This window comes from Aythya marila (genome assembly GCF_965140915.1).
Source record: "Aythya marila genome assembly, chromosome: 1".
Classification (NCBI taxonomy): Eukaryota; Metazoa; Chordata; class Aves; order Anseriformes; family Anatidae; genus Aythya; species Aythya marila.
Genome location: NC_139042.1, coordinates 168,428,845 through 168,442,153, shown reverse-complemented (window position 1 = coordinate 168,442,153; position 13,309 = coordinate 168,428,845). Strand labels below are relative to the sequence as shown.

The window sequence follows — 13,309 nt, the reverse complement described above, 5'->3', positions numbered from 1 at the left end:
CTGCAATGGCTTCACTAGTTCATAATTTTAAGCATTTTCTCTGCTGTCTGTTTGGTACAGAATATCCACCTTCAGCTAGCAAGCACACTGCCCTCTCTTCAGGGTCCTCTCTTGAATACCTGCCTTAGAAGGTTTTCTTATATGAAAGTTAAAAATGAGATATGATTTATTATATGCCTATATTTGCCTATATGCCTTATATGCCATATATACATGTATGAAAGGGTGGTGTCACACCAGTTGTGTATCTTAATATTTCAGAAATTTTATACCTACCAGTATAGAACTCTCGTAGCAGAGTGGGGTATCAGTCTCTGTATGGCCTTTTAGGACAAGGCAGTTGAATTCATCTCACCTCACTTTAGATATCTGTAGTGCAGATAGATGCATATGAACTACTCACCCACTGCTCATTTTGGAGTCAAATATGAGAGGTGGTGCTTTTAAGGTACAAGTCATCTGATCAGTCTGGAGATAAAGTGCATCCAGAAGTGACAGATTCTGTCCATTGAATGTAAAGAAAGACTAGACCACTAAACTAATTGTAAACAGAGGTGTTGCAGATATCTGCATTTAGTCAGATGCATCCCATGCTATGTGGCTGTATAACAGTACTCTGTAGTATGGTAATAGTGATATTTTTTGTGGGTTAAAACTTATGGCACACTTTTTTTTTTTTTTTTTCCCTGCTGAATAAAATTCCATTTGGTACTTTCTTTTGTATAAAAAATGATTACGGAATGCAAATTGCAAGTGAAACAATTAGTTTAAGAATTCAGATATAGTAAAATTGGATCATTTAAAAAGAGAATTAAATTAACTTACAGTAATTGTGACCTGTAGTGATGCCATAGTCACACTCCTGCATTTTATGATCAAAATCACAAAATGCAGGAGTGAGTCTTTAAAAATTAGCTTAATTTAATATGAAATCAAGGTTGAAATCATATTATTATGTTGACATGAGAGAATTAGATGGGATGACTTAACTGTGAGTCTATATTTTCTAGATTTCAAAGACAAGTTCATCTCACATATAAAGAAATTTTGCTCCTCATTTTATTATGGATGGTCTTTACCATGGTGTGGGTGTGCAAACATTTCTCTTCAGGGAAGGAAATAGCATAAATTTACAGCATTTCAGCCACTATTGGCTCATTGGCAATGTGCTTGCTTTTTCCCAGGAGCACTTTGTATACAAGGTCTGCACATGCAGTTATTTCCATGGAGCAGCTGATGTTCTACCTCCCTTTCCAGTAGCAGTAGTGTCACATTGCAGAGGCTGAGGAAGCTTCTACTGTGTCCCAGGTTGCATGATGAACATGCTGGGTGATCTTCAGTAAATGATTTCACTATGGTGTGCCTCAGTTTCCCATTCTGTAAGGGGAAGGGTATTTATACCAATGCCTCACAAAGCACTTTGAGATCTGCTACGGAAAAGTGCTTCACAAGAACTAGTCATTGATTGAATATCTAGTATATTTCTGTGAGTAAACTTTTATTTAAACGGGGTACATACCTTTTCCCTGTTAAGATGGGCCAGATTTGGTATGGTCAGGAATGCAGATGTGTTTTGTGAATAGGAAGGAATTGCTTTCCATTAGACCTCTTAAACCAATGCTTTTTGCCTCTTGACAGGGTACTGAGTCATCCACTGCCTGGAGGAAAGCACTTAAATCATCAATAAATGGCTGTTGTGCCCTGTAAGAGAGCCAGGTTCACTTCTCAAGACTCCATACATCATTCCTTGGTTGGACAAATGTTGGCGGAGCAGAAGTGGCTCTGAGAATGAAATGGGAAGCAGATCAGTTGCATGTCAGGGTGTTCAGGGAATGATACTGCCAGGTTCCAAAGAGCATCCTCTGCAGCAGGACAGATTTGTTGTGATTTAGGATTTATAGGTTTAGGTCTTGGTCAGAGAAGCTTTCAGAGGGTTGGAAGCACAGGTTCTCTGGGATCTATAGTTCACTCCTTTTCTATGTGAATATACAATGAAAATGCTAGCATTTGGGGCCATTTAGACAATCCCAAAGCTATTTATTCCATTGCTTTTGCAGCTGAACATACTGTTTCCTTGCTACATCCCTCTAGTTAGGATCATTCTTCAAGTCTATCTTTTAGTAAGTCCCCCCCTTCCTTATGCCAGTTACTCAGACTTTTCAATCCCACCTCTGCAAAGATGTTTCTCTTCATCTCCAGAGTATCAGTGTTACCTGTCCTTTCCTTTCCTTCCTAGAGCTGGGATTGTATTGATTGCTTCAGTTCTTCTTAGGAACGTGTCCCTATTCTGTTTTGCCTGCCTTTGAAGTGCAAAAATGTTGAAATAAGTGGTTTTCTCACATTTTTTTTTTCCTCCAATCTCTTTTCCCTCCACACCAAGGGCTGAATTTGCTCCTCTGTTTCTCCTCCCTTCTCCTCAAGACATTTTTTTTACCCCTTGAGGTTGTGTAATTTTCTGTTTTCCCTCTCTCTCATTTCCTGTACTATTCTTTGGCAAATAAGTCATCCAGATAGGCAAACTGTGTGGGGAAGATAGCAGAATTGGGTCAGGCACATTGTTGTTCTGGATGTTGTAAATGGACTTCTGGATTTCCTGAAGGTAATTAGAAAGTAATTCTAAAGTATCTGTGAAAACAAATGGATCCAGAGAGAGTAGTTCTGCCTTTGTGCCTTGGATCTCCTGTTCAGACTTTATTTGCTTTTTTATTTTGTTTGCTGTGTAAAGGCCAGCCATAGTTCCATCCATGATGTGGCTAAATGAGAGTTGTGAGAGCAATTTTATAATTATTTTATGTCTGTCTGACAGTTCTTGGTCTCTGGATAGAAAAAGACTCTGTGGGCAAGATCATATGAAGGCATTTGTTTACTTTTCACAGAAATCAGTAGAGCTAAGGTGCCTATAGGAATATGTGTCTTTGTTCCTATGTGAAATTCAGACTCTGAGAAATGAAGAAGGGGACCCCAGAATACTGAGGAATGAGCAGGAAAAAGGATGTGTGATGAGTGGAAGAATGTCTTTGTTGTTAAGAATTTGGACTGATCTCTTTTCTATTTTTATGTTGTTTTGGTTCTGTTAAGGATGTTTTGGGTTGCCCTTTCCAAGTTAGTTAACAAATAAATAGGATTTATCTTTTTATTGGATTTTTTTTTTTTTTGGTCTACGGTTTATCTGCTTAAACAGATTTGTCTGCTATTTATCTGCTTAAACATCTCTGAGAACTTTACTTACTCTGTTCCTCTGGTAAAATGAGGGTAATAATGCTTCCTGGCCTATAGTCTTGTCTGTTCAGATAATAATCTGTGTGGATAGGGATTATTTTTTATAGTTCCGTGTGTTCCTGATATGATTGGTCTCCTGGTAAGATTAAGTACCACCGTAAAAACCCAGCATAGTACTAATAATGCAAACACTTTTTTTTTTTTGTTTTGTTTTGTTTATCTGCTGTTCATTTCTTATAAGCAATTACAAACATCTCCTGAATTTATTTTTTTTCTTCAGTTACTTTATTAACTATATATTACTTGTTGCTGCCTATGTGAAAAACTTGCTTTCTTATGATTTACTAACAAGTTATTAATCTTTTTGATGTATATTGTTGTTTAAAATGATGATTACTACAGATGCTTCCTTCATTACTTCAAAAATAGGCACTGCACAAAAAATCAGTAGAATGTGTTAAACAGTCTAAAAACTGAACAACTGTTGAATTCCAAAACTAATTTGAACTTTAATTTAACAGGAAAAGCCATAAACTCTGGTTTTGAAAGCTGAAACTAGTGAAACTCAAATTAGAAAGAAGGGTTCACATTTTAAATGCTAGAGCTAGAGTAAATACTAGTTTTGACAAGCTATGTAACACTGTGAAACATTTTCCTTTTCTTGAATCTTTCTAAAATAGATGTTATGTGAAGAGAAGCAATAGGGTTTTTACCTAAATTACTGTTTTACTTCTGTTAATGCAGGAGTAATATTGCTTTATTATAACAACCCTTTTAGCTTTAGTACCTGGGAATTTCTAAATCTGTGATTTATTTTTTTTTTAATTTATTTTTTCTAACTGAGCATTAACCTAATTCCTGAACCTACATATGTAGCTGAGGTTGAGTTCTAACATCATATTGGCCTTTGATTCACCATTTTGAAATACAAACCATCCTCCTTCTCATACAGTGATCAGCATTAAGTATAACAAGTTTAGTTATGGGATTGGGATGCTGATTTTCCTGAAATTGGACTGCAAAATGGAATATTATAGCCAAATCATCAAATCAGATTTGCAAAGGTATTTCTGCTTGAAACACAGCACTTGTGCAAGGGGAAAATGCACAGCAGTTGTGGTTGTACTGAGAAGGACTGGGAAAACACAAGGGATGTCTTAAAGAAAGGCATTCTGGCAAGTGTATGTCTGGTTCTTAGTATAAGTACTGACAATTGGAATCACCTGTGAAACAAAAGAATTTTTTTAGATCTTACTCCTTTGTCTGAAGGGGCAAGGGATAAGAACTGGTATAAGTACAGGAAATATATTATACAAATACTTAACCTCTTTGCATGATCTTGTGAGAAATAAGCTGTCTATTAATAAAGTCAAGTATGAATATTGACATTTTAAAAAATTCTTATGAAAATGATCCACTTCTAGATCACTAGGTCTTGAAGGCTTTTATAAAGGAATTATTATCACTAAATCCTTATTTCCAGTATAATTAAAATAAATATATGATGAATAATCATTTTGGTAGAATTTATCATGGACATTGTTTTTTGCCCTCACTAAATACTGCAGTACTACTGAGTACACAGAACGGTTGGGGCAACTAACTCACTTTTCCTTGTAAATGTTTGCATCTTCTTTCTCTTTTTTTCAATCCAGCACAATTAGAAATTATAGCAATCACAAGTTTCTAAGATGATATTGTTGAATGGAATTGCATACTTCGAATTGTTGTGATTGTATAATATTGATATGCAAAACCAGTAACTTCTTTTTTTCCTGTATCATTTCCCACAGGGTGCAGCTTTAATTCGAATGTTGGCTAATTTTATGGGTCACTCTGTGTTTCAAATGGGTTTACAAGTAAGTAAAGAAATTTCTTTGTGCAAGTGTGTATTTCTAGCAGCTTCTTTTGCTCTCTCTCTTTTTTTTTTCTTTTTTTTTTTCTTTTTTTCTTTTTTTTTTCTTTTTTTTTTCTTTTAAAGCTCTATTTGCATCTGTTTGTGGAAATGGTTCTTTACTTCAGGACTGTCTGAGGCACCAACGTGTCGCTGAAGCTGAATTTGGTAGAAAACAGTGAGCAGTATAGCACACAAGGCGGTGTCCCTGTAAATGAAAGTGTTACATCTACTTCTTGCTGTATCTAGCAATTGCACTTTAGCTGATGCACAGTTTTGTGTCCTATTTGTGCATATTGTCAAGTATAGGTCATTTTATCCATGAGACAACCGAGTGAAGGGCTATCTGAGGAAGGAGCTACTTCTCTTCAATTACATGTGCATACTGGTAAGAAAGCAATAACAAATGACGTCAAAGCAGATAGAAAATACACGGCACTAAAAACTAGTAATGCTTTTCAGGTAAATACTTTTGCATTCTCCTACTCCATATAAAAATCTTTGAGCTCTATTTTTTCCTTTCATGAACATTTAGTGCTCTTTGCCTTAATGATGTTTTCAAGACTCATTTTACCTTTTAAAAGAAATCTGAAGAATCGTTTCTGTATGAAGAAATTCTACCTGCTGATGAACCAAGGATGAACTCTTTTCAGCAATAATACAGTGCAAATGAATGTTTCGTAAACTATTTAAAAACAAACAGGCCACAGCATAAAAAACAATGCGACTCCCTCTATTCCATTGAATTCTGCTTGAGTAAATCATGTTACAGGCAGCTGTGATTGATAAATTATGTATGATGCAGCCTGCTACTTAGAAGTGTCCTTTAAAGTAAATTGATGTTCACCTGAAATACAATTATGCTAAGATGGAAAGAACAATCAATCTTATCTGCTCTTAGTAAGCTTTTCATTTTGAAATTTAAATAAACTACGTCTGGAATCAGGTCATTTTTTTTTTAACACAAGAATTCTACCACTAACCAAAATGAATTGGAAGACAAAATATAAAACAAAAGTTACATGAATGTATTGGCTATGTCATAGAGAGGTGTGTTCCATTTGGTAGGCAATGAAAGGAAACATACTGGCTTTTTGGAGGTTTTATAGGGCATTCACATTTTGTGGATAGCTTATTTATTGGGCCCATTTGGCTCATTTCCTTAGTTATAACATCAGTTCAGATAAGTTACTTAATCTCACCCAGATAAGAAATCTTGAACTCAAAAGTTTCCTCCATAAAATCTTGTTTATGTTAAGGGTGAAATCCTCATCTCATTTAAATCAATAAGACTTCTATCCAGCACACTCCATATTCCAACCAAAAACTGTTGCTTGCACAGATATATTTGTAAAGAAATTCATCTTTCCCACAAAGGCATTTCACTCAGAATTTCAGAAAGGGACGGTTTTAATACATATGTCTCAAATATGCTTTTTCTGTTTTCTTCTACATTTGCCTGAGAAATAACAATGTGAAAGTTGTCCTGAAATAAATTTAGGAAAAATAAAAAAGTTTAGATCAAACTAAATAATCATAATAACCTTAAGGTTGTAATGGGGCTTTGTTTGTTAGCTTGAGTGTTTTCCTATTGTTGCTGCTTTTCACTGGTTCTGCTCTAATAGAAATTCTTCTGTTATCAACTTCAGTGAAAAATCTATCTGTGAAAATCTAAGTAGTTAAAATCGTGGCATTAGTTGGAAGATGCTATTCTACTTTTTATTAAAAAAAAAATAAAATTGAAGTTCAGATAGAGATTTTCCATGCATATATCTCTGAGTTGGACAAAATGAAAGATAATGTTAATAAGTTTGTTCATAAACTACAAGTTACACAATTGGAAATGCCTCTAATGCATTAATTCTTTGTGGTTTATAGATATAACAAAATAGTGTCCTTGTACTGTAGAGTTGGAATGCTAGCTTTGGTAAAGATAAGGGGAACTGGATGACTTATTTACTGTTTCTACTGTGCATTTGCTTAGGCTTTTTAGCTCTTTAACCCCAGTACTATTACTTAGGATTTAGCATTATGTTCTCTTGAATCCAGTTTTATTATGGAATTCCAGTGTTCAACTAAATGGCAGAACTCAAGAAGCAAAAGCAAGGCTTTATTACTACTATTTTAAAATCTTTTCAAGTAACAAACACTCTAAAAGTGGACTTGATAGTTCATTTCTCTTGGGTCATTCTAATGGTTCACTGAGTAACTGAGTTCTGAAGGACCTCTGTTTTATCTTGTTTGCTTTATTTGTCATTAGCTTCCAGTACATTAGAACATATCAGTGTTAATAATAATTATCATTATTTCAATTCTTTTCAGTGTGTTAGTCAAAAAGACTTAGTGTTTCAAAGATGTTAAGAGAGTATTCCTGTAGTCTTAATACACCACCATAAACCAAAATGAGTAACCTTTTATTTGCATTTACGTTGAGTGTTTGTGGTTTCATTGAAGTCAAAGTATGATTCATCATCTAATTAAGAGCTGCAGAGTTAGAGTTTTATATAAGAGAAGCTACAAAAAATGTGCTAACAAGCCTTTGAACTAAGGAGAGGAAAGGATAAAGTTTATAGCAAGAAGCTAATGGGCTATCTACCTTTTTTGTTCCTTGCCACTTACATTGTCTTGGTCTAATTACATGCTATCACCTAGCAGGTGGACTTTCTGGAGAACAAGTCAAGATAGCCTGTGGGAGAAAAATCCCTTACATGTCAAAGAAAACAATCAATTGTGTTAAAAAGGAAAAGGAAAAAGTCGATGAAGGGAAGCAGGGCTCTTTGACGGATATTTTTGACAATGATTATGAGCTGAAGCAAATGTATAAAGGAGCCCACGATGCCCGCAATTCAGCAAATGGTATTATTGAAGAGTCTGTGAGGAAGTAAAAATGAAGCAGTAACACTCAGTTTTATAGAATACATGGGTTTGGAGAGATTCATATCTATTGAAATAACAGGCCTGCTCCTGTCCCTGTATATTTATACAGTGAATATATAGTGTGGAATTTCCATTGTAAAAGTGCAGCCACACTTAGTGAAGGTATGATTTTCTGGAAGCCCTCCAAAGACAGAGGGTATCTTGAATCATGTGACATTTTCAAACACAAGGTTTAGAAACAAAGACAGAACTTTCTCAGTTTTCACGTAGCAGGCCATAGACAAAAACAAAAGAGAAAGCGTTTATATTGACTGTAATGAGTAATTGAATAACGTCAATAGTAGCCATAGCTGGTAACAGCTGGACACAAAAAAGTCACAACTGTTGTGTTTGTAGAAAAAAACAAATGAACCTTTCCTTCTTATACTAGGAGATTTCTTTCTTTTTGAAAGTCCTGACATCTTTCGTGATATACCAAGTTTGCTGTGCTCCACAGAAACTGAAGGGGTGCATGTAACTGAATACTATTGTCAGGACTCTTCTTACAGTGTTGTTGCTTTTCAGTCAAAAGGCCATTAATCAGCTAGGATATCACTTGGAATATGAAGAGGCTTGGTCAGCAGAAGACACCAAAATTGACCTCATTGTTCAGTCATCACTCAGGGCAGCTATTTGCAAACTAATTTTAGATTTGTATGAAATTTTCCTCTGTAGGCCGTTGTTCATATTCTACGTGCCTGAAATGAATTGTTGCTTTCTTGACTGGTGCCACTGGACGCATTTCTAGGAAAGTTTTACTGCCTTAATGTAATGCACCTCTTCAAGTTATCAGTGTTCTCTCCCCGCCCCCCACCCCTCCCTTCTCCCCCATTTAAATATAGAGAAAGAGCACAGTGATGTGAAGGTCTGATACTTAGATGTGTATAAAGCAGCACCCTCAACTCTGTAATGAGACCTTTCTGCACTGGTTAATTTACATTTTTCTTATATTTCATTTGATTATTTTGGAGCTTCATCTCTATTACTGTACGTTTGTCAATACCGCATTTCATTTGCCATGTGGCAGCTCATTGATCACATAGATCTGTATCCTTTTGAACTTCACTTGCTGCTATGTATGTGTTCATCACTCACCCTGATTTAGTGCATCATCAGCACTTTGAATTAGTTACTGCAGGAATCCCTGCTTCTGTGATAAATTAACTGCTTTTGTACTTTAGGCTTCACTTTGTACCTTTGGAAGAAAAAATTCCATACAGTTTTTTGGATATATACTGTCTTTTTTTTTGGTGCTGTTGAGTGGCCACTCTATTGAAACAAATTGGTCAACCTTTCAGAAGAGCTATCTGGGGAAATCTGACATGAAGGCTGTTAAATACATCAAGGCTTAAATTTCACTTTTTACTATCATAAAGCCAGCTAGTTAGACCGAGTTTCTTTCTTCCACACTGCTTAGTATTTCCTGCTTTTTAGACACCTCTATGCATACTTGTGTTCTGGTTGAATTGTTGCAGCCATCAATGTGGAACCCTATCAAAAACTTTCTAGACATAGGAGCTCTGATGGGCTGTTTTCCATTCTGAATGCTGCTTCTATCCAAGGGTCTACTATTTTTATGTAGTATATTAAACAGGTTTCAATATACCCATTTTATCTTACCTTTTTATTGTGTCTTTATTCCCAGTTTACTACAGTGAGCTGTATGGTGTTTAAAATTAGACATAATTAAGTCTTATTAGTGGAGTTTTCTGAAAAAAGGGGGGGAGAGGGGCACTTTAGGATTAAGTTTAGTGAAGCAATCAGCTGAATCAGCTGTGGTGCTCTCCCTAGAACAATAGCTCATATGGAACCATCTGGGGTTTTCCTCAGCTCAATGGGAGGATATAACTTGCTACAAGGCAGGAGCATCTTTACCGATCGTGAAATTCTGATGTTGCAGTTCTGCTGGCTGGTGCATTTAGTGGATGTTGAGTGAGGTAATTTTCAGCTAATTCAGCATCCATTTGCTCTGGTTTAGAAAAGCACAGAATATATGACTTTGACAAACATCATGGGTGTACTAGCTATGACCTGTACTTAAGTTAATTGCCCTTTATTTTTCAAACTCTTTCATTTTTACTGACAGTTGTCAACAGGACAGCTGGAGCATGTTAAAAACAAAACATAGGAAGTCACAGAAAATCTCAAAGGAGCTGACATCACTGTTTTCTACACTGCATGTCATATGAGATTGATAACATCTTTTGCCTTTTCTGGCCCCTCAGCATTTCTTGTGCTTCTACTTTATATCACTCTGGATTTTAGGTTTACTTTTATTAAATGAATTCATTGCTATGGACATTCTCTGTAGCTTTTGCCACCATGACTTAAATGGTCAGTAAAAGTTTACTTAAGAATCTTCTGTGAGATGCAGTGTCACAATGTTTTTTTTTTGTTTGTTTGTTTTTTGTTTTTTTTTTCTTTTTCTTCTTTCTTTTGAAAGTGTTAAGGTGTGCAGTATAGTAAGGGCCAGACCCATATGTCACTACAGAAAATGGAAGTCTTTCCTCTAGCTCCAAGATGATTTGGAGTTTACCATGTGTACAGCAAAAATGTTTCTGTTTAGAGAAAAAAATGTGATTGAAGATGCATAGTTAAATGTATAGGTACTGAGAAATGCTGAGTTTAAACTTAGTTATTCCTCCTTCCTGACAATTATAACATTATAACAGCAACTACTCATGATTTTTTTTTTTTTTTTTTGGTCCAGTATAATCTAGGTGCTATGCAGAGAAAAACATCTTGTCATGTTACATAATTATAATATTCCAATTTGATTGTATTAACTCTCTACACTGCTTTTTGTCCCCTGTGCATCTGGGTCAGACATATTTCTTCCCAGGCTGTTGGAGTGCCTTCTGTCCACAAGACTGCTGAAAGATGGAAAAGACAGGTTCTTCACTTTCTGTTTACAGACTCTAATCTCATCCTAAGCTTAATCAACTGTGAGCTGTCAACATAGAGTGAGAATGAGACTATCTAGCTGCTAGATCATCTAAAGTTAATCAGTTAAGAAAAAACACATTCCTGAAACAAGATCACTTTCCTTCTTGGCTTTAGACCTCTGCTGCAATGCATGGTGACAGTAGAGCTTTTCATAGACAAGTGCCAAGGAAAAGTAAAAGAAAGTATTTTTTGATACTTTTGTTTTGGTGTTCACTGAAATCTTGGAGAATAGGACAAACATTTTCAAGATTAGATTTCAGCTCAAACAGTTACATTTTGGCCAAATTGGAAGTCACAAGAATGAAAGCTATAAAGAGTTGTAATGGCAGGTGCTGCTAAAGCTCAGTAGTAGGTGATGTTCCCAGTGCTGACTGTCAGAGCAAGGTTACAGTCAGTGTCATGTTCATTAAGAGGATGTCATGCTATTTTGCAGCTAGAATAAAATGTTGCTTTATTTCTCCATTGCTAGAACTTCTTCCCAAAAGAAAAACAATTAATATAAACACAGCTTAAGTTGTTAAGTTTGTTTTCTCAGAACATGATCACCCTTTACAGAAATGTTACTGTCAACCATATTACATGTAATACATACATATTCATTTGGCATGCTTTCAGTGAGCTTTATTATCTTATTCTGTTGCATGTAAAATTCAGTTATGGTTATTTTCTCCATTTTTATTATAGTAATTATTAAAAGAAAGAATTGCATTTATGAATTCTCAGATAATATTGGCAGGCTGAGTGGCTATTTAAGAAAATGCTCTCTTTTGGAATAAAATTATACTGTTTTCCTGGTACAAGCTTACTAGCAACCTCATCTCTCTTGCTATAAACCAGCACAATGGAATTTACACAGTGCTGAAAGCACACTTTTATATGTGACTCCTTGTGCAATCAAAATTCCCATTAGCTCTTTAGAAATCAGTGGGAATATTTCCAGCACTAAGACTGCAGGATTGAACCCTGAGTTAATACTTACTACACATAAGAAATTAAATAAATCTACTTCTCTTTAGCTCAATGGAGGACATTCAGAAAAAAGCTGAAATGAATCCCTGTTGGATAAAACAGGCTATCATTGAAACGTTCTCTTTCTTTACATGCATTTAAAGTTCCGTTACTGAAGCTAGGCAGTCATATATCCATGCCACATCAAGAGAAATCAAGTGATGAGTTTTTTGTGAAATTTCTATGTGCCAACCTGTGAAAGCAGTAGGGGAAGGACATACCTCCAAACCATGCCAGCAGCACCTGCAGTATCTTCACTTAAGTTCCTATGCTACCCTATGCTCATGTACCACCCTCATGCGTAAGCTCCTTGTTGTCTTTTGAATTTTGCCTTGATCACTGTTGATAAAAGACAAAGACAGTCTTGCTGTAAGGATCTTGCTGTTTTCCTTCCCAGCTAAGCATATTAAGCAGTGTCCTCAACAGTGTCTTGAGCAGAAGGCTACAGCATCGTGTGTCCTCACATTGTCTTTCTGGCTGAGGACCCCTCAGGCTTGACCTGGGACAGATTTCCACCTACACACAGATGTGTTTTGACTATATTATTAAGATGAAATTTGATGGGGGTAAATTAAAGAAATGAGGCCATAGCCATAAAATAGGATAATAAGATATATAACTTTAGTTTACTTGCTATAGTGCACTCTACTTAAACAATGAGGAATATCAAGTGGATTGGATAATACTCCGGTTTTCAAAATTAAAAAAGCAAATAGAATTAGGTAGATATAGTAGCATGTATGCAGATGTAAATGATAATGATTTTTAAGGGGTCTACATTTTGCAAAGTTAAATGCAGCTTTAGTCACTGTACTGTATGATGGTCATTTGCACCATATTTGCTAGATTGATTTAAACAACATATAACTTATAGGCAAAGTCAAAACTTCGCTATTACTCATTTACCATCTGTTATTCAGTGTTACTGTACAAATGTTGCAGGTTGTTATGATCTAGACACAGTGACATGCAAATCATGTTTATAATAAGTTTTCTCAAGTGATTTATGGTGACCTCTTCACAGTAAGTAGTATTGATTTCTCTCTTATTCTGGGGTTTCTATAGAAAAGAATATTGTAGAATATATAGCACAGATTTTTTGCATTGTTAGCAGTCCCCGGGCATAGTTCAAGTTAATGCAGAGGAATGTGCAGCCAACCTGTCACAATTAGCAGGTGCCGTCCAAATGTCTCTGGAAAACGTTCCATCATTTTTTGTATTTATTGCAAGTATATTTATTGAGCAATATCTGGTTAGGTTCAAATGTATTATGCAACCAAACAAGGCAGAACTAAAACGAATGTACAAATTCAGTCAAATATATGC

General features: G+C 35.6%; 1 protein-coding gene across 1 annotated transcript in view; it reads left to right on the top strand.

Annotated features, from left to right (window-relative positions):
- Window positions 1-13,309, top strand: part of TRHDE (thyrotropin releasing hormone degrading enzyme) — a gene marked incomplete at its 3' end in the record, with an annotated part of 202,467 nt that overhangs the window by 113,512 nt on the left and 75,646 nt on the right. Inside the window, exon 7 of the mRNA XM_082784741.1 lies at window positions 5,013-5,078. Within this exon, the coding sequence (XP_082640867.1) occupies window positions 5,013-5,078 (66 nt within the window). The remainder of the gene's footprint in view (window positions 1-5,012; window positions 5,079-13,309) is intronic.